At 41.1% G+C, this 24,697-nt stretch overlaps 2 protein-coding genes across 4 annotated transcripts in view; one reads left to right on the top strand and one right to left on the bottom strand.

Annotated features, from left to right (window-relative positions):
- The window catches only part of HACD2 (3-hydroxyacyl-CoA dehydratase 2), a 37,141-nt gene extending 22,407 nt beyond the window's left edge, over window positions 1-14,734 (bottom strand). The window contains exons 1-2 of the mRNA XM_033945311.1: window positions 14,577-14,734; window positions 7,002-7,192 (exon numbers count right to left, since the gene is read on the bottom strand). Coding sequence (XP_033801202.1) covers window positions 7,002-7,117 — 116 coding nt within the window. The 5' untranslated portion in view covers window positions 7,118-7,192; window positions 14,577-14,734. The remainder of the gene's footprint in view (window positions 1-7,001; window positions 7,193-14,576) is intronic.
- Window positions 14,735-14,834: 100 nt separating this feature from the next.
- CEP70 (centrosomal protein 70) overlaps window positions 14,835-24,697 on the top strand; it is a 109,872-nt gene continuing 100,009 nt past the window's right edge. The window contains exons 1-4 of one of the 3 annotated variants that reach the window (XM_033945309.1): window positions 14,835-15,832; window positions 16,274-16,331; window positions 20,783-20,831; window positions 21,833-21,855. In XM_033945309.1, coding sequence (XP_033801200.1) covers window positions 20,813-20,831; window positions 21,833-21,855 — 42 coding nt within the window. In that variant the 5' untranslated portion in view covers window positions 14,835-15,832; window positions 16,274-16,331; window positions 20,783-20,812. The remainder of the gene's footprint in view (window positions 15,833-16,273; window positions 16,332-20,782; window positions 20,832-21,832; window positions 21,856-24,697) is intronic. The other 2 variants (XM_033945310.1, XM_033945308.1) reach the window with 2 other exon arrangements.

Here is a 24,697-nt window from a genome sequence, read left to right as displayed (position 1 = left end):
TGACTTCTGGAAGTCGTGAAACACATCCTCCCTCCGACTTGAGTTTTGTGTAGTGCGTGCTTCCTCAGAAAGGGATTATCTTGAATCGGCCTCCATAAATGCACACATCCAAACCAGCTAGTAGCTTGCTCTGTTAGAGCGGTTTGGATGTGTGCATTCATGGAGGCCGATTCAAGATAATCTCTTCCTGAGGAAGCACACACTACGCGAAACTCGAGTCGGAGGGAGAACGTGTTTCACGACTTCCAGAAGTCTTTTATGAGTCACAGAAGCACTTTATTACTCCAGGCTGCCTGTGTCGTGACCATCAGATGAGAACTGACCACCATAAAAAGATAAGTTATTGCACTTTATTTGCAAGAGGTTATTAGAACGGTATTTGATGGTACAGACAAGAATAGTGCTATGATGGTCTGATGGCAGCCTGTGTTGTGGGGTTTTGTTACACTTAAACACTATAGGTTGTGGACTGAGCACTATTTAACATTAATAGTTTTTAGTAAATGAGTTTCAAAGAACAAGATTGTGATATGCACATAGCAATACAAATAATTTAAGGCAGGTATCAATAACACACATGCTAAGGAGAAACTAAGAACACATTGTAAGGTTTGTTAGTGGCCTCCACAATGTATGGTTGGTGGGGTCACTTGAGCGGCACCCTTACAAACGCTAGGTCCCAGGTTCAGTTCCCTCACAGATGATTCACCAGGAAGTAGAATCAAAAAGGCACAGCCAGAGGTGATTGCATAAAGAATATATTATAGAAATAGGCTTACAGAAAAGTAGTATTTATAAGCATTACAATTAATGAGAGAGCAACAGTTTCCCTGCCTTACAGAGTTCAGAGGAAAAGAGAGACATAAAAGCCTGAAGTTCTAAGGAGAGGCAGAGAGAGAGAAAAAGGGGGATGGGGTGATGGTCCAAGCTTCGTATTCCATAGATAAAGAGAAGGATAGACAGAGAAAGAGAGAGAGCTAGAGCTGCAGATGTGTTGCAGAAAGGAGGCTTTTATAGCTTGGAATCTTATTCTGTGTATAGAAACTATTGTATGTCCCAGTATCTTTCTGTTTAGAATTTGTAAACTGTTTGAAACAATGGCTAATTTAATTGATAAGAAGGGTGTGATACTTGCAGGCATGGTAGATGGGATTAGTCTCTGGCTTCTTTGTCCCATTCAAGCAGCCTATCTTCTTGATAAACAATCCAGTCTGGCTGAATGATTAATGTATGTGAATTCTGTGCAGAAGCACAGAATTCTGCATCCAGAGTCAGATACTTTCCCATAGGCCTTTGCTGACAGTTATGCCAACTGAAAATGCTGAATGCTAGCGATAGCTATGCTGACACACATATGCTATATAGAATCTATGTGCACTGCCGAACAGCATCAGAAAACCACAACCACCAATCTCTTAATGTTATGCTTTAAGTTCTAACTCAGCACAGAAAGGCAGAGTCAAACACGCAGAGTCCCATACATCACATACTTTTGTGCCACTCTCAGATTCTTAGTTAAGGATTCCATAAATGAGATGTCATATAAGACAACACACATTTTTGATTCAGTATATCTGATGTTGGCTTCTGATGGAAGAGCTAAAAAGAGAATTCTAGAAAGAACCTAATAGTCTTCCAGGAGAGTATATTTTCACACAGCACGCCAACACTAAACACCTGGCTGATTAAGCAGGCTTTAAACCAAGCAGATTACAGCCTGAAATAGCTCAAGCCTCATTAAGTCTGCTTAACTAACAGGATGGTTATTGGTGATATAAAGTGATGTTCACAAACCTTTTCCTCAGCAAGGATAGGGAATTACTACTACTTCTCATGATACACTTATTTAACTGAAACCAATGCAATAAAAAGGGTAAAAATCAAACTGTTCTGTATTTTTTTAGACATAAAACACAAAGCAGGAATGATAAAATTAATTTAGAATCAATCAGTTAAATAATAAATTAACTGGCTAACTAGAATCAGATATGTAGGGTTGAATATTCAAAGGGGTTTAATAAATAATAATAATAATTTTATTCTTATATACCGCCAAAGCCGTAGTAGTTCGAGGCGGTTTACAACAAAGAGGGCTGGACAATCGGCGAATATAGGTACAATGTAAAGTCTTCCAAGAACAGGTGAGCAGGATACAGAGGTGAGGTATAAGAGATCTTGGGAAATAAGAGATAAGGCCTAAGAGGTCTTAAGTTACAAATTGGTTAAACAGGTTTATTTTTACTAATTTTCTGAAATTTAGGTAGGATGAGGAGTGCGAGATTTAGGGCTCCTTTTATCAAGCCGCACTAGCGGGGTTAACGCGCACAACTTTTCATCATGCGTTTAACCCCCGCGCTGGCCAAAAACTACCGCCTGCTCAAAAGGAGGCGGTAGCGGCTAGCGTGTCCGACGGTTTGGCATGCGCTATTACGCGCGTTAAACCGATAGCACGGCTTAGTAAAAGGAGCCCTTAGTATCAGATGCTAAACGTATAAATCTCTTAGTTGCCTCAGGTACATTATATAGGCAGCCCCTCTGCATAGGCCGCCCCATGTATAGGCTGCAGAAAAGTGCGACCTATGTTTAAAAACCGGAAGATAAACCGCGGCTAATACCATGGGGGGGCTTATCTTCCGGTACCTCCCCCTGCCTTTTTCAATCATCCTCCCTCCCCCCCCCCCGTACCTGCTCTGTGCGGTGGTGGTCACCACTATATACATATACTAGCTGATGCCCCGGCGTTGCACGGGTATTTAATTATAGCAATAACACTGTAAATGGATTTAAATAAAGATACTTTATAGTGGTGAATGAAATAATTTTGTTACAGCTTTATAAAAAGTAAAATATTCAAAGTATAATGTGAAATATTTGACAAAATGAATACAATTCAACTAACACAAAAATTGATTATAAACAACATTTTTAGTTTCACCTCCAGGAGCAAGAACATATACATTCTTGGGTGAACCCACCCTTCCCACGTGTGCAGGTGGGCCGCGAGACCCCCAGAACATATCACCCCAGGTAGTGAGGGATCTGCATACCAAGTTTCGTTCAAATCGGGCAAGCCGTTTTTGCGTGATCGCGGCACATACACACACACACACACACACACATACATACACACATCCGATTTTATATATATAGATTTAATTTAATACCACTACATCTCCAGGTCCTGGCACTAGATAATGTAAATGCTGTTGCTTGAGGTTTTAGAAAACATTGGCTGTGGTGTTTAAAGATTGGGCGGTTAAATAACTGTGTAAGAAGTAAACCATTTTGCAGAATTTTGTCCTCTAAAGGTCTAAAAGGTTTTGAGGTTGGTCTTCATCATAAAAGTTAGTAGGAACTTATACCACAGAAGACATTTCAGAAGACCTCACAGAAGAGCATTGATACAAGACTATTTCTAAGTATCTGGGGCTCCACTCACTCACTGACTAGCTACCTAGGACACATTTGGGAAGCTGACACATTCTGCATAACGTGTTAGTTTCTGTAAGATTTCAGCATGCACTAATTCCCAAAAGGTACAAAGATCAGTTTGCAACACAAACAATTCAACCATGATGTCGAAATCACGACCAGCATGTTCTCCAATGACATAGCATTAGAAAGCTTCACCTTTAACCAGGAAAGCAGATTTAATTATACTCACTGTTACATTATAAATGTGCTTCTTAAAGAAATAGTGCAAACTAAAGTCAATTCACATAAATTTAACGGAAACTAAGACAAGCTTTTTACAATGCGCGACTGCTTTCAGGAAAATATGATTAAAGTCACAGATTCAAAATGTTGAGAATGGATGATGTTTGCATCATAGGCCTAAAATATTAAGATTAGGTAAAAAAATTAAGCATGGAACTCATTAACTCAATCTATGATTTTCCAACCTCCTGCTGTATTAAAAAAAACTGTTTGCTCCAATAGAATGCATTTTAATCATGTTTTCCTCCCCGAGACATGTAGTTGAAACCATGAAAAAAAAAATATATGCAATTCAAAATAACACAAGAGGGGTCACTATTTAAATTCATTTAACTAGGCAAGAGCCTCTTGCCTGGTTAACTGGCGTTGTGCAGGCCCCACGGGAATATTCAGAGACACCCAGATAATGCTGCTGTATATCCCGTATAATCAGTTAATCTATTGTGTGGGAGATCTGGGGCTGGAGTTGGCACTTATCCAGTTAACAGGTAAGTTTCAGTCAGATCTGGATAGACTGATCAGTCAAATAAAGCGGTCCTAATTTTGCATGGTCAAGCCTATCTGGATCTTGGCTGAATATCTGTCTGTCTTTCCTGTTTACATTGTAAGCTCTTTCAAGCAGGGAGTGTTTTCTTACTCTTTGTGACTCTGTATATCGCTGCGTGCGTCTGGTAGCGCTATAAAAATAATTAATAGTAGTAGCACCTAGATACAAGGGCATATCACATGAGCTGTTCAAGTTTCAAGTTTCAAGTTTAATATGTTTTTGATTAATCGCTTCATCTAAATTCGAAGCGATGTACAATATGATAAAATTACAATGTAAAAACAAAATCATAGAAGATAATACTAACAAGGTTAAAAAACAAATTTGACGAAACTGGAAACAAAAGGAAAATATGGGGATGAAGTTACATTTTAAATAAGGTAGAATATACATAAAGGGAAGGCACATAAGGGAGGGATAATGATAATAATTTTAATAAGATAAAATTTATTAGGAGAGTAAAAATTGGAAATGAGACTCGAAAGAATAACTTTATGAGATTCTCATGATTATTAAAAAGAGACATAGGAGCATGGTTAGTTTATGAATGCGTCATTAAACAGGAATGTTTTTAGTTTACATTTAAATTTTCCTAAATTAGTTTCTTCCCTTAGAAAGCTCGGTAGAGAATTCCAAGTCTGGGGTGCAGTGACTGAAAAAATAAATTGACGACGCGTATTTATTATTTTTAACGATGGAATCGTTAGAAGATGTTGTTCGGCAGATCTTAAAGTTCTAGTAGCTGTATAAGGGATTAGCAGTTTGTGAATGAAAGCTGGAGTTTTATAAAGAAGTGATTTAAAGGTAAGCAAACTGAGTTTATATATTATTCGATGACCCACCGGAAGCCAATGGGCTTCCTTAAGGAGCGGCGTTACGTGATCAAATTTTTTTGCTTTATAGATTAGTTTAATGGATGTATTTTGTATTATCTGTAAGCGTTTTATTTCCTTTTGTGCTATACCTTTGAACAGGGCATTACAGTAATCTATCTTTGAAATGACAAGTGAATGAATGAGGATGTTTAGAGAATTGGCATTAAGGAACTGTGATACAGAGCGAATTTGTCGAAGCCTGAAGAATGAAGACTTTATAACATTACTAATATGGTCGTGGAAGGAGAGAGAGTGATCGAAAATAACTCCAAGTATTAAAGCAGCTCTTATGGCAGGTCCCACTCTCCTTCCACCCCCCCCCCCCCCCCACAATGCGAGATTTTACTCTCAGGTCTTCCTTTGACTCCTCCTCAATTCCCCCAAAAAACAGATCCAGCTCTCATCTCCCCTTTCCCCAATTTCTCAGATCCCTTGCCACTCTGTCTGCGTAAGTTGATTGGTAGAACAGCGACTCCTGCCCCCATCTTGGCTCTGGGTTCAAAAGGGCCATAATGATCCCCCAGAAGTAGTAATGAGCAGAGGGTCAATGAGCTGCAGTTGAAGCCTTCAAGGTTTAGGAGTCTACCCAGAAGGCACCCAAGCCACAGAAGCAAGGACTAGTACTCCAAGTAGGCAAAATTCTATAAGGCACCCAAGCTCCTGCCCCTCTTTGAACCTTGAGCTGTTATGCAGTCCAAAGAAGGATAAAGTTATTCAGGTGATGCTTTTATTTGGGGGTGGGAAGGGAAGGAACATGCCATTATGCATTGCTTCAATCAGGTACTTTTCATCTTGTTTCTAGAGAGTTTATATATTATTTTCCATACAAATTAAGATAATAAAAATATTAGATAAAAGTATCAAACACTGAGGTATTAAAGGCAATTATTTGAACCTAAAATTTTTAATCATGCTGCTTCTACAGGGCCTACATTGCAGCTTGTGTCAGTAGTGGGTGCCCAATAAAATCCATCACAAGTTATGGGGCCCTTTTACAAAGCTGCAGTAAACACCAATGCATGCTTACTGCTATAAAAAAATGGCATATTGTGATAATTGTGAAATGTTCTCAAATTTACCTTTTAGTGGTGGGGTAGGTCTGGGGTAGAGAGTGAGTGTGTTCTGCACTAATTGGTAACCGCAGATACTCTGCCACATACTAACCGATTAGCATGCGTTACTGCCTACAAATTGGGTGGCAGTAAGAGCTCACGTGCTAATGGCAAAATTAGCACATGGCCATTAATACAAAAACCAGGACATTCTGCAATTTTATCCCAGTGGTGTGAGGGGCGTTAGTGCATGGGAGAGACCAAGTAAGGGTGTGATAAAGGCATTTTTTTGTATTGCTGTTTGGCAAAAGGGCCTCTGTATGTGTAAAATACAATTCCTGGACCAACTCTTGATGCCTGATGAACAAAGGCCAGAATCATCTCAGACAGTCTGCTTCACAGTCCTTCCCATTGTCTGCTGGGGCCAGTTTTCCATTTAGCCATGGCATTTTTCTTCATCACAAGTAACTGTTTGTCAGAAAATCTTTTTGCTTTAAAAAGGTATAAAAAAAACTAAGGGCTCCTTTTACAAAGTCGCGCTAGCGGGGTTAATGCACGCGACTTTTCATCACGCGCTAACCCCCGCGCTGGCCAAAAACTACCACCTGTTCAAGAGGAGGCGGTAGCAGCTAGCGCGTCCAGCGATTTAGCACACGCTATTACGGGTGTTAAATCGCTAGCGTGCCTTTGTAAAAGGAGCTCTAAGACTATTAGATTTTTTCCCCCAGGATCAGTACGAAAGCTAGAACTCCCCCCAATATCAGAAATTCCATATCTACATAGCAAGATACTGCCAAACTAGTTTCTTACCCAGCTGTCATGACCACGTTGTAAATGACTAAATAAGCAGTTGCAACAGGACCTGGCCCTCTTTTTTTCCTTTGTCCTTCATGCCCATTCACAGAGCTGCTGCTTCCAGCTGCCATGACTACTTGCTCAACAACTTCTGGCAACCAAAATCCCCAGAGTCAGCCAGTAAGATAAGGAACACAATTCAGCGTCTGAAAAACACAAAAAGAGCAACAGCAAATATTTTTTATTACTTTGTGGAGAAAGGATGCTAAAAACCGCCTATGGAAGGCATTTTCTCAGGTGTGGCTGAAGATTTTCTAGAGAGAATGTTTTCAAGCTAGACCAGGGGTGTCAAAGTCCCTCCTTGAGGGCCACAATCCAGTCAGGTTTTCAGGATTTCCCCAATGAATATGCATGAGATCTATTTGCATGCACTGCTTTCATTGTATGCTAATAGATCTCATGCATATTCATTTGGTAAATCCTGAAAACCTGACTGGATTGTGGCCCTCGAGGAGGAACTTTGACACCCCTGAGCTAGACCTATCAAAATAGCTTTGTAAGCAATAAAATAAATTTACTATCTATATACATGAAAAGGTCTATTACTACATTTGAACACATTGTTTAAATCTTATTTATTGAAGGAGAAAAGATCGACATTATCACATTAAATCATGACAGTCCATGTAAACACCAATACGTTGATTATGTATTGCAAACTTAACATTGTGGCAATATCAGCAGTAAGTCCAAGTATCTTGAAAATTCTGACCCATAAGAATCTAAAAATCAGATAACACAGATTTCTGTGTCCCCCCTCAGGTTCTTCTCCGCCCCTCCCTCCCCTATTATAACTCATGTACACATAGCTGAATGATATCAATCTCTATCTTCGAATCATTATAGACTTAACAAATGGCTATGAGCCGTATGTGACATTGTGTTCCAAAATGGCTCCCATACCATCTGTAACCTGTTCCCTTCTGTGGAATTCATATCCGAGACTGCCAGATGTTCCAGTTTTAACTATAACCATATTGTTGTCCTTCATTGCGCTACTGTGGGGGGAGGGGGTACTTTAGAACTCATTAGCAAAGAAGCACAGAATTTTAGATAAAAAAGGGTTAACAAATATGCTCCAGTATTTTTACAGAACAGCATATCACAGGTAACAAACATGGGACAGATAGCATGGAAAATAAAATCTCAAGATAATGGTAGTCTAGGGCTCCTTTTATCAAGGTGCGGTAGGCGGTTAACTCCCTGCTGCGCTAGTCGCTAACGCCTCCATTGACGAGGTGTTAGTTTTTAGGCTTGCCGCGGGGGTTAGCGCATGATGAAATGTCCAACGCGCTAACCCCCGTAGTGTGCCTTGATAAAAGGAGCCCCTAGGTCTACCGCCACTGGTTTACAGAAGCAAATAGCCATATCAAATCAAGCCCAGCATTTCCAAGAGGCTAATCCAGGTCACAAGTACCTGGCAAAATCCCAAAAGAGTAAAGCAGATTTTATGCTGTTTTTCCTAGAAATAAGCAATGGATTTTCCCTAATCCATTCTAATAATGGCTTAATATGGACTTTTCTTTTAGGAAATTATCCAAACCTTTTTTAAACCCTGCTAAGCTAAGTGCTTTCACCACATTCTCTGGCAACGAATTTCAGAGTTTAATTACACATTGAGGGAATAAATATTTTCTCTGGGTTGTTTTAAATTTAAGGAGTTCTTCATGGTTTTTACTATGCAAACTATTGGATTAATTTGTAGACACGATTTCTGAAGATTGTTTTTATGCCTATTTTATCATGTTTTTGTTTTAAAATTATGTATGTAAATTATGTAAACTGTTTAGTTTTAAACGGTATAGAAATGTAACATAAATAAATAAAATAATACTAGTTAATAGCTTCATTGCATGTCCCCTAATCCTAGTATTTTTCAAAAGATCTACACATTTGACTTCACTCAGTATTTTACAGACCTCTATCATATCTCCTCTGAGCTGTCTCTTATTCAAGCTGAAGAATTCTAGCTGCTTTACTCTTTCCTCATAGGGAAGTTGTCCCATCCCCTTTATCATTTTTGTCACCCTCCTCTGTACCTTTTCTAATGCCACTATATATTTTTTGAAATGCAGTAACCAGAATTGTACACAGTATTGAGGTGTGGTCACAACATGGAGTGATAGATTGTGAACCCACAGGGACAGATAGGGAAAATGCTTGAGTACCGTACATACTCGAATATATCGGTTTATATTCGAGCCAATACACCCCCTTCCAAAATTATTGCAGGCTGCTGCCAGGCTCTGCACCCTGCACCCAGGCTCTGCACTCTGCCACGCTCCCTGTCCTAGCCTCATACCTCTACTGCCGATCGTTGGTAGAGGTGCAGTGGGCAGGAGCGAACTTTCCAAGTTCCTGCCTCGCTGTTAACTGGCTGCCATGAGCGTCTTTGGCCACTGAGAAGCATGAGCAGGTGAGCAATTTGGCGCTGCTGCTCAGTGCTGAGCAGCTTCCTTAATGGTTCCCGCAAATTCTCGCAATGTCCTCTTGCAACTTTTCACAATTCTCTTGCGATTTAACAACTTTGTGTCATTGGCAAATTTAATTACCTCACTAGTTAATCCAGCACTGACCCCTGGAGAACCACATTATTTACCCTTCTCCATTGAGAATACTGACTATTTAATCTCTACTCTCTGTCTTCAATCCTGTAACCAGTTCTTAATCCACAATTGGACATTACCTCCTATCCCTTGACTTTCTAATTTCTAGTTATGCAACCTTATAATACCATCCCTTAATTACAACATAACTAAGCTCACCCACATTTATTATGAGGGTAGTCAGTAAAACAATGGAAAGTCCATAATCTAGGCTAAGCTGCCTCTAACAATTCTTTCTTCTGGTATGATCTGCTACTCGACTGCGAGGCATAATGCCGCCCTAGATCATAGTGTTACATGCAGCACAGAACCAGACAGAACTACAGCAAGATGGATGCTTGACTAAAGCAAACCTAACTCAGGAATCTGCTATTTAGTCTTCCAGTGTGTAAACAATTCTGGACTTAATGATACAATCTGGCTATGTAGTCCAAAGGTGAACAAATTCACAGTGACTTTTCATGACGTGCAGAGCTCCCAACTAATTCAAAACCATGCATTCCAGAACAAACTCTTGTCATACCACATCAGATCCATTATACCTTGAAAAGCCACATGGAGAGTACTTGCCAAACTGGAGACTGTAGATGCTGGTGGAACCAATGTAACCAATCATGAAGACTTGACAGAGGATGTGCACACGGTATTGACTACTGAAACTTAATGGCTTTGCAGAAACCTGTACAAAGATAAGGCTTGCACCTGCCATAACTATGGCCCTGATTCTCGTGTGTCAATAACTGTTGGGCGCAACTTCCAGAATCGCGGTGAGCAGGGACCCTAGCCGCTGGAAATGTAGGCCAGGGATTAATAGGCCTACATTTTCGGCGCCTAGGGTGCTGGCAGAATCGTGATTAGTGGCTCATCGTGACGTTAAAGTCTGGTGCTACCCCTAAACACACCCACTTCCAGGCTTCGGTGTCACCATGCGGCGCAATGGACCTAGGTGCCAGTCCCAGAGGCCACACAGCTATTTTTTTTAAACAAGGGTTTAATTGGGTTTTAATGGCGAAACCAATTATCACGGCCACTTAAATCCAATTAAAACAATTAAGTTAGGCACCATTTGTAGAATCCCTCCCCCCCCCCACTTTAAGTATTTTGCTGCGCTTGATTTTGCATTGCTTGGCATCCTGTCACTGCATTTCTTACAAGCTCTGCCTAGGACATTAAAGGGTAATATTCATTTATTTAATACTTTTTATTAGGTAAACATGCACTTATCCAGTGTTATCCAGAACAAACAAGAAAAACAGCCCTAATCCACTAACAGCAGTGTGAATGATGGATCCAATACTTCTTCCACACAAAAGCATCAGATCTATCCCTCTTAGCCTAGGACAGGGGTCTCAAAGTCTCTCCTTGAGGGCCGCAATCCAGTCAGGTTTTCAGGATTTCCCCAATGAATATGCATGAGATCTATGTGCATGCACTGCCTTCAATGCATATTCATTGGGGAAATCCTGAAAACCCGACCGGATTCTGGCCCTCAAGGAGGGACTTTGAGATCCCTGGCCTAGGATAACCTTTCAGTCAAAAGCAATTTCCACCACCTGGGTAGTCCAGTATTCAAAAGGAGTAGTTTTCCAAAAGGCAGCTATGGCATGGTGTGCAGCATGAGGACAATATTAGCTTTGAGCTGCCAATCTTGCCAACCTGTAACCCACTGAAATTGCTAGACAGTGTAATATCCTTCTCACCTCCAGGAGGAAGCTTGAGCTTGAAGAATAAAAAACTGCCTCAATGAAGATCAATCACTGCTTCCCAGGACAAGAAGTTCTTGAAGCTGCCACTTAAAGGCACTAAAAGGGTCATTATATAAACTTTTCTAGTACTGGGGTAGTTAGGAACATCACTATTACTTTGCGAAGTGCTGAGTCAGATTAGCTTGGTACATTTATGTTATTCTGTTAGAGAAATAGCTATTTTTCCAGTTTACTGAAGGCATGAAAGGTCTGGAAAAACTTTGAGAAAATGTATTGAGTTAAAATGAGACTATGTTGAAAAGAAAATTCATTTCTTCCCCCGCCCCTCCCCCAAAATGTCTTAGATCAGCAAATCTCAACCCCTTGCCTTGGCATAGCCAGCCAGTCTGGTTTTTCAGGAATTTCAAAATGAATATACACACAACAAAGGCAGCATATACAAAATAATTTCATGTGTATATCCTGAAAACCTGCCTGCCTGGGTATTTCCTGAGGACTGAGTTGAGAAGCAGTGTCTTACAAAAACAACAACCAGAATAACAAATATTACAGCATATATCACCACAGAATCAGGTTCAGAAACAGAAAGAAGTCACACGGGGCCAAATCCGGAGAGTACAAATGGGTGGGAAATTCATTTAAACCACAATACATGCCATTTCGCCATTGTGATTGTTGATGTGTGAGCTGGTACCTTGTCCTGGTGGAAAAGAACTTTCTTCTTGGCCATATGCCTATACACTGTGAACCCAAAAAACCCCACACCAAAATTATTTTTTGTCGTATCTTCCACAGAATTCGGCTGATTTTATGAAGTTTACTATGTTTTGTCCTGAATGAAACTGATGTAAAATGTCGTAAATATTTCCCACTGTACTACAACACTACCTTGTGAAAACAAATTGTGAACTGAATAAAAACACATCAAAACGTTTATGGCGTAACTTGCAGAAAAATGTAAAGTCAAAAAGTAATGTTTCAATTAAGCATATGTTCGAAGTGTGCTCCCTTTGCACAAAGGCACACCCTCAAGTCTTGGCCGCCGCTGATCTATGGACTTGTCAACAACGCTCTGCTCCAGCCCAGCCCAAACAGTGATGAGGAGCTGTTTAAGGTCTTCAATGTCAGATATTGCTGTCTGGTAGACGTGTTCCTGCATCAGCCCCCAGATCCAATAGTCAACTGGGTTTAGGTCTGGTGAAGTCAAAGGCCAGAGGACTAGACCAATGAAGTCTGGGGGTCTCCCAATTTAGCAATTCTACAATGTCCTTTGCCTAATGTGCTAGGGCATTGTCCTGCTGGAAGATAAAGTAGTCTCCCGACATGCAATGGATTGCTGGCAACAGCTTCTGCGTCAAGAGGTTGCCCCAATAGTATGTGCTATTGATCTTAACCTCGAGATCAATGAACGGATCGTGAATCTGAGTTTCAAGATTGCGACCGAGACCATGACTGATTGGCTGAAGGTCGGGAGGGTCTGTGGTAGTGGTAGGAATTTGGCATTAACCTCATGCTTCAGTGCTGTTGAAGGCATGTACAGGCGATCATTCGGTGTGTTAAATGTAGAGCTACTATAAATATCTTTTCATATGTAAACCAGATAAAGCTGACACTGCTCCAGCTACTTGGTCAAAAGCTGCTTGCACCATTTCAGGCATGTGTCTTTGTTGCGTAAAGTTAACTCTTGGGCATGATGCTTTTTAAGCCACTTTAATTTCAGATCATCATGAATTTCTAATCTAATTGGTTTATATACTGAGTTATCTCCCAGTGGAGCTCAACTCGGTTCACATATAATTAAGACTAGAGTACATAGCAGAAAACATAAGAGAAGGAAGAACTAATTAAAAACTAAAGTACAGTGGTGCCTCACACAACGAACTTAATTCGTTCCAGGAGCAAGTTTGTTATGCAAAAAGTTCGTTATGTGAAACGCGTTAAGCGCAGTGACTAACGACTGCCTGCAGTGCCTGCGCGGAAGGATGCAATACATTGGCAGCGATCGTGGAAGCTCGGGCGACTTCGTTGTGTGAAACGAAGTTCGTTGTATGAATCATGAAATGAAGTTCGTTGTGTGCAGCATTCGCTGTGCGAGGCGTTCTTTATGCGAGGCACCACTGTACATAAGAAAAGCATAAGAAAAATAACTACATTATCATTTTGTCGAGGTTGTAGTTAAACCATTTAAACATTGTGAGAACAAAGTTTTCAGGAATTTACTAAATAATTGCAGATGGCCTAAAAGCCTAATGGAGTCAGGAAGCTCATTCCAAATCTCTACAAACTTGAAAACAAAAGATCAACTGAGCTTCCCAGCAGATTTAATTCCCTCAAAGGAAGGGAAGGCTAACATATCTTTGTGTGTTTCTCAAATGGCAAAGTCTAAGGGTATTCCAACATAAGGGGACAAAAGGATCAAATATTCCATAGAGAAGCTTGATGATTATGCATGCGCATTTAAACTGGATCCTAAAGCGAACTGGGAGCCAGTGAAGCTTTATCAACAAAGGGCATGATCATACTTTCGTTTCCCAAAAATGAGTTTAGCTGCAGTATTCTGTATTAACTGAAGTCGTTTTAGCCTGCTCTGCTTAATTCCCCAGATAAACTGAGTTACAACAATCTAGCTGAGAAAGCACAGTGGATTGTACCAATACTGAGAAATGTTCTTGATGGAATAGTGATCTGACCTTCCTCAACATGTGCAGACTAAAAAAAAAACACCACTTTTTTGTCAAGGAATTTATCTGTTCATGAAATATAAGTGATGAGAGAGATTAGCATATAATGGAAGTGACAGGCATGCAAATCCGCTCCATGCATATTATTAGGGCTATCCTGAAAACCCAATTGGCTTGGTGGTCCTCCAGGACAGGGTTGGGGACCACTGAGCTAGTGTACACACTACTTGCTCTCCATCCCGATCCCCCGCCCCCCCCAACAGTAGCATTCTGAATAGGGTAAATCCTATGCCTTTCAAGAACACCTTCACTCCAACGTATGCATCAGATTGTTTAGAAAATTAGCAACCAAATTATGTGCTAACAACTAACTTAAGCAAGAAGATAGAGATAAATGCCAAGGACTGAAAACAAAGCACACATCTCTTGAACTGTAACAATATGCTCAGGCCGAGTTACCAGACCAGATGTGTCCGGACGTCTTTCTAAAATGGGAGGAGTCTGTCCGGGTTTTCCTCTCCCCTGTTCCCCACCTACCTCGGTGTTTTGGCTGATTCTTGCAGCGTGTGTTGTATTTTCGGGAGGCATTCACTACCAGTATTTAACCAGTGCTGCTCCGTCCGGAACTGCAACAGTTTCGCTCATAAAATCCAAGCCTCGTTTTGGGGATCCAATAGTTTCTCCCATTGCAGTCCAAGCCTCATTATGGGGCTCTAATAGCTCCTCTCAGAGTTTGCCAAGCCTCGTTCTGGCTCTCATGTACTTTGTGGTAGGATGGAAGTTGCTCCTCCCAGACAACTTGATGAGTATCGCTAGCACGGTTTGGAAGAAAGAGAGCAAGGTGCAAGCATAACTGAATCTTCTGCTGCGCTGCTAGCCACTCTAATCTGGGCCCTACCCCATTATCTATTTTCATGTCCCTTCCCCCTGTACTCCAAAGTCAATAAATCCATTCAATACTGGACGATAAATCAAAAACGGAATAATCCCACAGGCCAGTATAATTACAAACCCAATATTCAGTTCAAAAAATATGTAAATAAAAGGAATTATTGCATAAGATTTTCACCCAAGTGATGGATGACCCTTCTTATAAACATCTCATTGAAGGTAGTAGACTGGATCTGTTTTTCATAGGGTCTTTGCTTATATGATACACAACTTTAAAGTGCTCATGTGATCATATTATTCATATCCAAAATTTAACAAAATATGTGCTGAGAACCTTTGTCACCATCTCTTAAATAGAAGTAGGCTGTGGAAACTGTAAGACTGTTAATATCTATTCTGTATGCTGCTTTAGGTTCTTTAATTTGTAATTTTTAGAAATTTGTGTTTTTTTAATTTCTTTTTATTCTTTATTTTAGCATTGTATCTCAATTAAAATCCACCCCCCCCCCCCCTCTGCAGCTCCCTGTGACTCTGGGCAATGGAGGGTTAAGTGTAGTAGTAAGTGACGTGCCCAGATCAGAGTACTGCAGCGAGCAGAAAAGAGTCCGTTTATTCCTGTACCTTGCTCTCTTGCTTCCATCCAAACCCACAATTGTTTGGGAGGAGCAACTTCCATTCCATCCTACCAAAAAGAAGTAAATGAAGGCCAGAGTGAGGCTTGGCAAACCCTGAGAAGAGCTCTTGGAGCCCCAAAACGAGGCTTGGATTCTATGCAAGAAGCTGTTGCAGCTCCAGAATGAGGCTTGATTTTCACAAAGCAACAGATAGAGCAGTACTGGTGGAATAGTGAATGCCTCCCAAAAATACAACACACGCCGCAAGAATCAGCCAAAAAACCCGAGGTAGGTGGGGAACAGGGGAGAGGAAAACCCAGAGAAACTCCTCACATTAGAGAAAGACGTCTACTCTGGACATGTCCGGGTAAATCCAGGCGTCTGGTAATCCTACTTTGGACAAGTCATTTAAGCTTCCATTGCCCCGGGTACAAAATAAGTAGCTGTATATAAATTTGATTGTAACCACAGAAATGTGCTATATCAAATTGCATCCCCTTCTCCCCATATAGTTATTCTTTCTCTAGGATAGCTTAGTGGCAGTTGGTTATGTTGTTATAGTAGATTCCAGTGTCTGCTGCTAGGTCCGAGAGGCTCCCTATTCTTACAGACTGGGGGGGGGGGGGGGGGAGGGTGCACTTTAAAATACAGTATGTGTTGAAGAGACAGACTTTACTGATTATGTGGGTGTGAAACAGTGTTCCTCTCTGCTTTTCACCCCCTGCACAGAGAGCTTGGTCTCTTCCTGAGCTGTTACAGTGGAGTAACTGAAAAAAAGAAGACTTTGGTATTTTACTTTACTTTTAAAATATAGCATGTATCTTTCTTTTACAATCAATTAAATGTTAATTTAGATTTCAACTGATTCAGGTCACTTAGGCATTCAGGCAGACCATCATGTCAAAGAGCCTGTGTGGCATGTATCTGGTTTTCAATTCCATGCTCTTACAAATGTAATTATATTATAAACCAATGTCCCGTTCTTAATTATGCTGGTACTATGCTGCTAGATATTCTGCTTTCTTAGCTGCTGCCACACACTGAGCTGAGAGTTTCAATGTATTCTCAACGATGACACCTAGATCTTTTTCTTGGGCTGTGACTCCTAACATGGAACCCTGCAATCATGTAGCTATACCGTCTCTGGCGGTATTCAAATCCATATTGAAAGTCCACTTATTTGAAGCTATGTTTAAATCCTAACCCTGGACAAACCACACTGGAGATACGTAGTAATGTTGGTGTGCAGTTTATTCATAAATCATAAAAGTCTGTGCGGTGGCTCGACATGCACGTGGCCTTACTCAGGAGCCTTTCTGAGAATGATCAATTACTTGAGTAAATTACCTCATCCAAGTATTCTAAATTCGACAAAAGACACCGTATTGGTCTCTGTGCACGCAAACAGCTGTTTTTGACCTGCACCACATAGGAGCTTTCATGTCTGCTCAGCTGTTCACTGCTGACTCCAGTTTTCATCCAGTTATTATCCATCATGTTTTCTTGTATTGACACACTCTAGGACCCCTGAGGAAGGAGTGCTTCTTTGAAACACGGACCGTGTTGGGTCCGGTCTTAGTCCTTTTGGATACAAACTGTTTTATGATCGTATTTTTATGAGTGTTTATTAAAGACTTGGCGTCCTGTACACCATTACTGCAGATTTTTGTTTTTGTTTTATGTAGGAGGGACACAGTTGTGGAATGTGCTCCCTGAAAGTTTGCATAATATGAAAAACTAGGTTTAGCCATAAGAACATAAGCAATGCCTCTGCTGGGTCAGACCTGAGGTCCATCATGCCCAGCAGTCTGCTCATGCGGCGGCCCAACAGGTCCAGGACCTGTGCAGTAATCCTCTATTTATACTCCTCTATCCCCTTTTCCAGCAGGAAATTGTCCAATCCTTTCTTAAACCCCTGTACTGTACTCTGCCCTATTACGCCCTCTGGAAGCGTATTCCAGGTGTCCACCACTATGAGCCATGAAGTTCTGAATTGGCTATTTTGTCTATTTTACTTATGTTTTTATTTGTGAGATTGTGTTCTGTTATAATTTTATGAATGTTTAAGTTTGTAAACCGCCTAGCACCATGGATAATGTGGTATAGAAATTGTGAAATAAATAAATAGACTTCTGAGTGCTCAAGATCTTAAATGTGATCACAGTGGAATGGGCATAGGCTAACTCTCAAACCCACCAGCTGAAGCCTCCTGGCATCTCTCCCTTCAGTAGTTCAAGTGTCACCTAACTCCACTCCCCTGACCTCCTGCTCCTGGTACCTTTAAATCCTTTAGGTCAGTGGTTCCCAACCCTGTCCTGGAGGACCACCAGGCCAGTCGGGTTTTCAGGATAGTCCTAATGAATATGCATGAGAGAGATCTGCATATAATGGAGGTGCCAGGCATGCAAACTTGCTCCATGCATATTCATTAGGGCTATCCTGAAAAACCGACTGGCCTGGTGGTCCTCCAGGACAGGGTTGGGAATCACTGCCATCAGTGAGCAGAAACATATTTTCCCTGCTTGCACCAACCTAGCCTTCTCTCTGATGCAACTTCCTGTTTGTTGGACTAGGACAGTGTCCCTCAAACTATTTTTTAGCTCTGGCATACTAAGCAGAGCAAATGTTTTTCATGGCACACTAAATGGAGCAAATGTTTTTCATGGCACATTATAAGTGAAATTATAAAATTTCAAAACTAATAAAAAATTAAATTTGAGAGTTATTTATTTAAAGTTCTTTAAGCTATGTATGAGTAATTGTAACAATGGTGAAACTAAAGTAGATATAATAGAATTAGCAATCAATGCAATGGATGTGCTTGTTTTTGAGTGCAAATTAGCTCAAAACATGGCTCAATAGTTGACAAGCAATCACGCATTTCATCATCCACCATCTGCAGTCATTCTTTTGTTAAAATTTAATTTCTGTCAAAGCTGAAAATCCAAGTTCGCCAAGATAAGAAGATTCAAACGGTAAGAAAACATGAATTACTTTGTTGCTCAAGTTAGGATAACTACTGCACAAAAAATAAAAATGAAACTAAAATTACTTGCCTTTAAGGACCTATCACGTCAAAGAATGATGCTTGTCTGGGCGGTTGTATCCTTACGCACACAGACACTCATAACATTGACATACTCTTACGTATGTAATACATATGAAGGAATTTTTTATAAAATAAAGTAAAATTGTGGAACTCTCATGGCACACCTGAAATCTCTTCATGGCACATAGTAAGTAAAAGACACTGGACTAGGATGTTGCATTAGAGGGAAGGGTTGGAGCTAGTGCAAGCAAGGGAAATATGTTGCTGCTCGCTGCTGGCAAAGATCTAAAAGATTAAAAAGTACCAGGGGGTCAGGGGAGCGGAGATAATGATCCCTCAATTGCCGGGAAGAGGGGGGGGGGTTGGAGTTGTCATGCCTGCCTGTCCAAAATTGGTTGTCCGGCTATGCCCCTAAGTTATCACAAATATTTTAAATTTACATCTGTCTTTGAATGGATGCCAATGCAGAGCCAACTGGGTTCAATTCTCACAGCAGCTCCTTATTGTTCTGGGTCTAGGTCCAAGAAAACACCTTAGGTTGTGAACTCAGTAGGGACAGAGAAAGTACTTGCATATAGGCCTCAATTCTATAAATGGTGCCTAAAATGTAGGCACCAAATAGTGTGGCGCTTAAGTTCGATTCTATGAAAGTTGGGCGTACTTTATAGAATTGCACTTAATAATGACTAAAGTGGGTTTGGGCATCGATAGGCGTCTTGATCTTAGGCACACCCTATTTATGCCAGGATGTTCTTGTCCTGAATGAGTACGTCCCAGTCCAAAATAGGTGCCTACATGAAAAAGATGCCCACGATTCGCCCACTAACAACGCCTACTTTTTGGTAGGCTCCTTGGACTAGGCACCTACCATTCACTTAAGTGCAATTTATGTCAGTTACAAGGTACTAATTGCTAATTGTCGGTGTAAAGCCTTTTAATTAACATTGGCTTTTACAAAGCCACGGTAGGGGCTGGCGAGGTAAATGCTCTGATGCTTTTAGAATTCCTATGAGTGTCAGAGCATTTACATCACTGGCCCACGGTAGAATCCTCTATCGTGGTTTTGTAAAAGGGGCCCTAAGTTAGGCGGCTAGATCGGCACTAAAGAATGATACGGGTACCGTTTACTGCGGTAAAACGTGGTCACCGCAGTAAATCCATAGGAATGGGGACAAGACCTTTTACCGCCCCATGGGAGCAGTGAAAAGTCTTGCTCCTGTGGTAAAATAATTGCACCCGTGTCAGACTTGGCATCTCCTCCCCAGCTCCTCTTGTACCTATTTTACCTTCAGGAGCCAGCCATGCCACGATGAAGACAGAAGGAACCCAAAACCAAAGCCTGAGAATAAAATTACCAGGCAACAATAGGTAGAAAAAAAAATGTATTTTATATTTTGTAATTAGAATATTTCAGATCTGAAATATGTATCCTGCTAGAGCTGCTATTTGACATAACTGGGAACCGCAAAGCCCAGACTGTGCTTCTTTAGCTTCCAGCTGGCTTAGGGCTCTCTCTCTGACCAGGAAGCAGTTGCCCTAGTTGCTCTCCCCTAACACTATTCCTGCCATGTGTGACTAAAGTATTCTGTTAGCTTGATTTTTCTATGTAGCATTCTGTAGTAATTTGGTTTGTTCAGTTTTCACAATAGCGGAGGGGATATTTATGAAGGGAGGGGAGACAGGGGTTTTGTTGATCCTTGCTCTGTATTATTTGTGTTTATAAAATGACAATTGTACAAAATATTGTCTCTTTTTATACTTTAATAAGTTTAGTATAAAATCATAACTATTCGAGGCTTGTGCGGATGGGATCTTACAGTTTGCAGGACGGGGACCGAGCTTGCAGGGCGGGGACTGAACTCGCGAGGATGGAGCATGGATGGGGATGAGCTCACGGGGACGGAACAATGATAAAATTTTTCCCTGTGTCATTCTCTACTAGACATGTCGATCTAGGTGCCTAACTTTAGAGATAATTTATAGAATCTGAGCCATAAATTGTGTGTCTAGTAGTGCTATGAAAATAATAATTAGTAGTAGTAATAGGCTGTATGTCATTAGATCCTGTTCTTAAAATACATGAGAAATGGATGTCCATATATGTGACATGTCTTGGACCGCCATATTCTGAGTTGGACGTTCTTTTTAAAATTTCACCTTATTTTAATGATGTACATTTTCTGTTGCAGGTGATATAATAGCAAAGGCACGCAGAGAAAATGCCAGTTCATACAGAAGGTATATATTTATACTTTCAATCATTTTTAAAACTGTTGGGGGACCAGGCTGCTCAGTGGTATAAATTAATATCTGGATTTTTGAATAAGAAACCAAAGACTGGTCTTCGTGATCATTTGGGGCATTGAGATAACGCATCAATTACTGCGTCTCAATGGCCACGAATTTGGAGTTGGAGGATGAGATGTATGGTGTCTGCATCTATGAGACAAACATAGTTTTTCTTATTGCATAGAGTTTTTTGGACCCCAGTTCGTTTACACAAAGTCAGTTCCAAGTCTAACAGATGCTGGCATTGTCATCTCGAAGCTGGGACATTGGATCATTTATTATACTATTGACCCTTGATACTGAAATTTTGGAGATCTATTTGGGATCAAGTTAATAATTTATTAGAAAATCCAGTGGATTTATCGTATGATACTATTTTATTTGGTACACTTATGAGAGCTAAAAGTCAGTTACCTGTGAGTAATAACAAGCTACTTTTTGTAATGACAGGGGTTGCCATGCAGCTTATTTTTAAAAAATTGGGACAGATTAAATTATTCATTCTGGTGGGAGTCCCTCTGTTATGTCTTTAAAATGGAACGGTTCATGGCCATTTAGCAGGGAAATTACAAAAAATTTATGGATGTTTGGGAACCATTAATTAAATACTCTAAGGACTGACCTTAGATTTTTTTTTGTTTGTTTGTTTTAAAACATACACATCCTGGGAGGGGGGTACGTTTTGGAATGGAATTAAGAGGTATGTTAAGGTTGTTTACATGTATTTATTTATTTATTGCTCATTTGGGTGGGGGGGGGAAATAATTTTTTGTTACTAATTTTTTATAAGTTTATTGTGCTCTAATTTAATATTCTATGTAAATGTACTAATTATTGTGCACAACTGTAGTTTTAAAAATGAATAAAGAATTTAAAAAAAACCCCAACCAACTGTTGGTGAAAATTGTTAAATTTATGAACTGATATATGTTTCATTTTTCATTTTGTAGATGGAAGTGAGGAAATATGCCAGGTGAGTGATTAAGGATATATTAAGTATTTTTTCCATGATAACAATTAGAGGGGGAGGGGAAACAAGACCACATAAAACACACACAAAAAGCCTATAAAGATGATGGAGCAAAATATGCCACTGTGAAGGGGGCGGATTGTTGATATATGAGTGAACATGAGCTCTGTATTTGATTAAGTGGGTGGGGCAAGAACCGTTCACCACTTCTTCCATGTACATTCCACTTTCTCCTTCCCCCAAATTTCTGCTGTATTCCCTTTTCCCAAACTTGCATAACTCTTCCTTCCTCCTCTTCTCACCTCCCTCTGCGACCCTAACTCCCTCAGCATTAGCCCACAGGGCCCAGGTTTTTCTTCAGACAGGTTCCCTGGTGCCTCTATTGCTGCCAACAGGGCCTAAATTCCCAGCCTACTGCATTCCTTGGTCTCATCTGCCCCACTTCTGTTCAGATATCCTTGTGTACACTTCAGAAAACTAGAATTCCATTCCCTGCTGCCGTTCCGCTCATTGCCTCTGAGGAGCGCATGTAGCACTGCAAGCAATGTGCAAAGCTGTACATATGGTCAACAAAGACAAGCAAAATCCAACGAGTCTGCACTGCAGTGAATGTCAGTGAACCAAGGACAACACAGGGAAAACAGCAGAACAGATGTACACGATGCTGTGTATAATAAATCAATCCATTTTTGCTTAGAAAGACTGGACCCAACACGGTCCGTGTTTCAATTAAGAAATCTTCATCAGGTGACCCAAATGCAAAAGTAGAAGATAACCACACAGACTGGTGCCAGAGCAGACAATTAAAAGAACACTCCGAAGTGAAAGCGTTCCGTAGCAAAGCTTGAAGATTTCTTAATCCAAGGCTGTACATGTGCCATCTACCCAATAGCAACAAACTCAAGTACACATATACTTTATCACACTGTTTTCTCTCAGTACCAACATACTTGCCTACGTTTGCAGTACTTATCTTACACTCACACTCGTTCCTTACATTCTTACCAAGGTGGTCTCCTTTCCCTTCCACCATCTTAATAGTTTTGCAGATTCAGCTTTCTCTTACTTAAGTTCCCTATTGCGGAATGCACTTCCTATACATACTCGATTTGAAGTTTATTTCTCAAATTTATGAAAAGCTATTAAAACATGGCTGTTCCAGTAGGTCTTTAGGAGCACATAGACCAAGTGATTGCCTGAGTTTCTATATATTCTGATTTTTTGCTTTTCATGGGTGTTTTTTTTTTCTTTTTATCTCATTATTTTGCATGCAGTGCAATGGCTTTAAGGCAGTTTTTTTGCACTCTTGCTGCTGAGTTATGGGGCAAATTTTCAAGGAGCTACTTGGTGGCTCATTTTATTTTCAGCTAATGCGCTTTAGAATACTTTTCATCTGAAGTCTGTTGTCACTTAAACGTTTCCTCAAAAATAGCCAAATAGCTTTGCCTCTTAGTGACTGTTTAAGGAGCAATTCTCAAAACGTTGGCATGAGGACACTTTATGTATGCACAGGAATATACAAGTTTCTCCAAAAAGTGTGCCTTTGTTTCGCAGTGCCATTAATTTTTGTAAAGCGCAAACTCAAAAGCTGTGATATGTTTGACTCATCCTACCCTGGTGGAGTGCTTATGTGCATATTATTTCAGATCTTGGGTGATGAGACAATAAGCTGGAATAGTTAGTGTGAGGTTGAGAACAAATGAACTGGTTGAAACCCTTGCCATATACCATGTTTTCCTGAAAATAAGACTGTATTTTATATTCATTTGGGGTCCCAAAAAGGCACTAGGTCTTATTTTTGGGGTATGCACATGATCATCTCTCCCTTCCTCTCCACCTCAATTCTTCCTCTTTCTCTCCCCTCCCTCCCATCTCCTTGTGCAGCAGAAATTCAGAAGTTTGCCCAGCTTCTATCCTTCCCTCCCTCCCATCCCTCGTGCAGCCTTGCCCAGCTTCTATCCTTCCCTCCCTTGTGCAGCAGAGCCCTTGAGCACCCTCTGCCCCCACCGCACAGCCGAACCCCTGCTGACCAACTTTCCCTCCCTGCCAACCGTGAGCGAGCCCTACCTTCAACCGAAGCAGCGTTGGGCCGGCAGCACTCTAAACAGGTTGCTTGGGCTTGTCTGTCGGGGATTTCACTCTGCCGCCACTCTGCTTGTTTCAAGCCATTTCAGGTTTTATGCTCAAAGACACGTACATTATTTTGCTCATATTTTTATCTTTGTACCCTACATCATTCAGACCCCTGAGGAAGGCGATCTCGCTGAAACCACAGACCGTGTAGGGTCCATCAGGACAATCATACTTGTATTACTAATTCAGACTTTTATTTGTACAGTGGTACCTTGGATTACAAGCATAATCCATTCCAGGAGCATGCTTGTAATCCAAAATGCTCGTATATCAAAGCAAGTTTCCCCATAGGAAGTAAGGGAAACTTGCTTTGATAGGTTCCCACCCCCCACCTTTCCCCCCCCCTCCGAGGCCAGCAGCGCTGCTCCCCCCCCACGAGAACCGACATTGCTCCCCCCCGAAGGCCCCCCTCGCGAACCGGCACCCTCTCCCCCCCGCGATCCGGCACCCCCCCTGCCACCATCGGGCACTCCCCCGCCGCGACCTGAGATCCCCCAACCCACCCGAACTCTCTTCTTACTTCCAGTGTAGCCTCCGCATCGGCATCGGCACCAGCATGTCCTGTGCCCGAAAATCTGCTTCCTGTGCCGGGCCTTGAGCATGCGCGCATGCTCAAGGCCCAGCACAGGAAGCAGATTTTCGGGCACAGGACATGCTGGTGCCGATGTGGAGGCTACACTGGAAGTAAGAAGAGGGTTCGGGTGGGTTGGGG

Source organism: Geotrypetes seraphini, chromosome 5 (genome assembly GCF_902459505.1).
Source record: "Geotrypetes seraphini chromosome 5, aGeoSer1.1, whole genome shotgun sequence".
Classification (NCBI taxonomy): Eukaryota; Metazoa; Chordata; class Amphibia; order Gymnophiona; family Dermophiidae; genus Geotrypetes; species Geotrypetes seraphini.
Note: the sequence above shows the minus strand (reverse complement) of the source record. Positions and strands in the feature narration are given on the sequence as shown.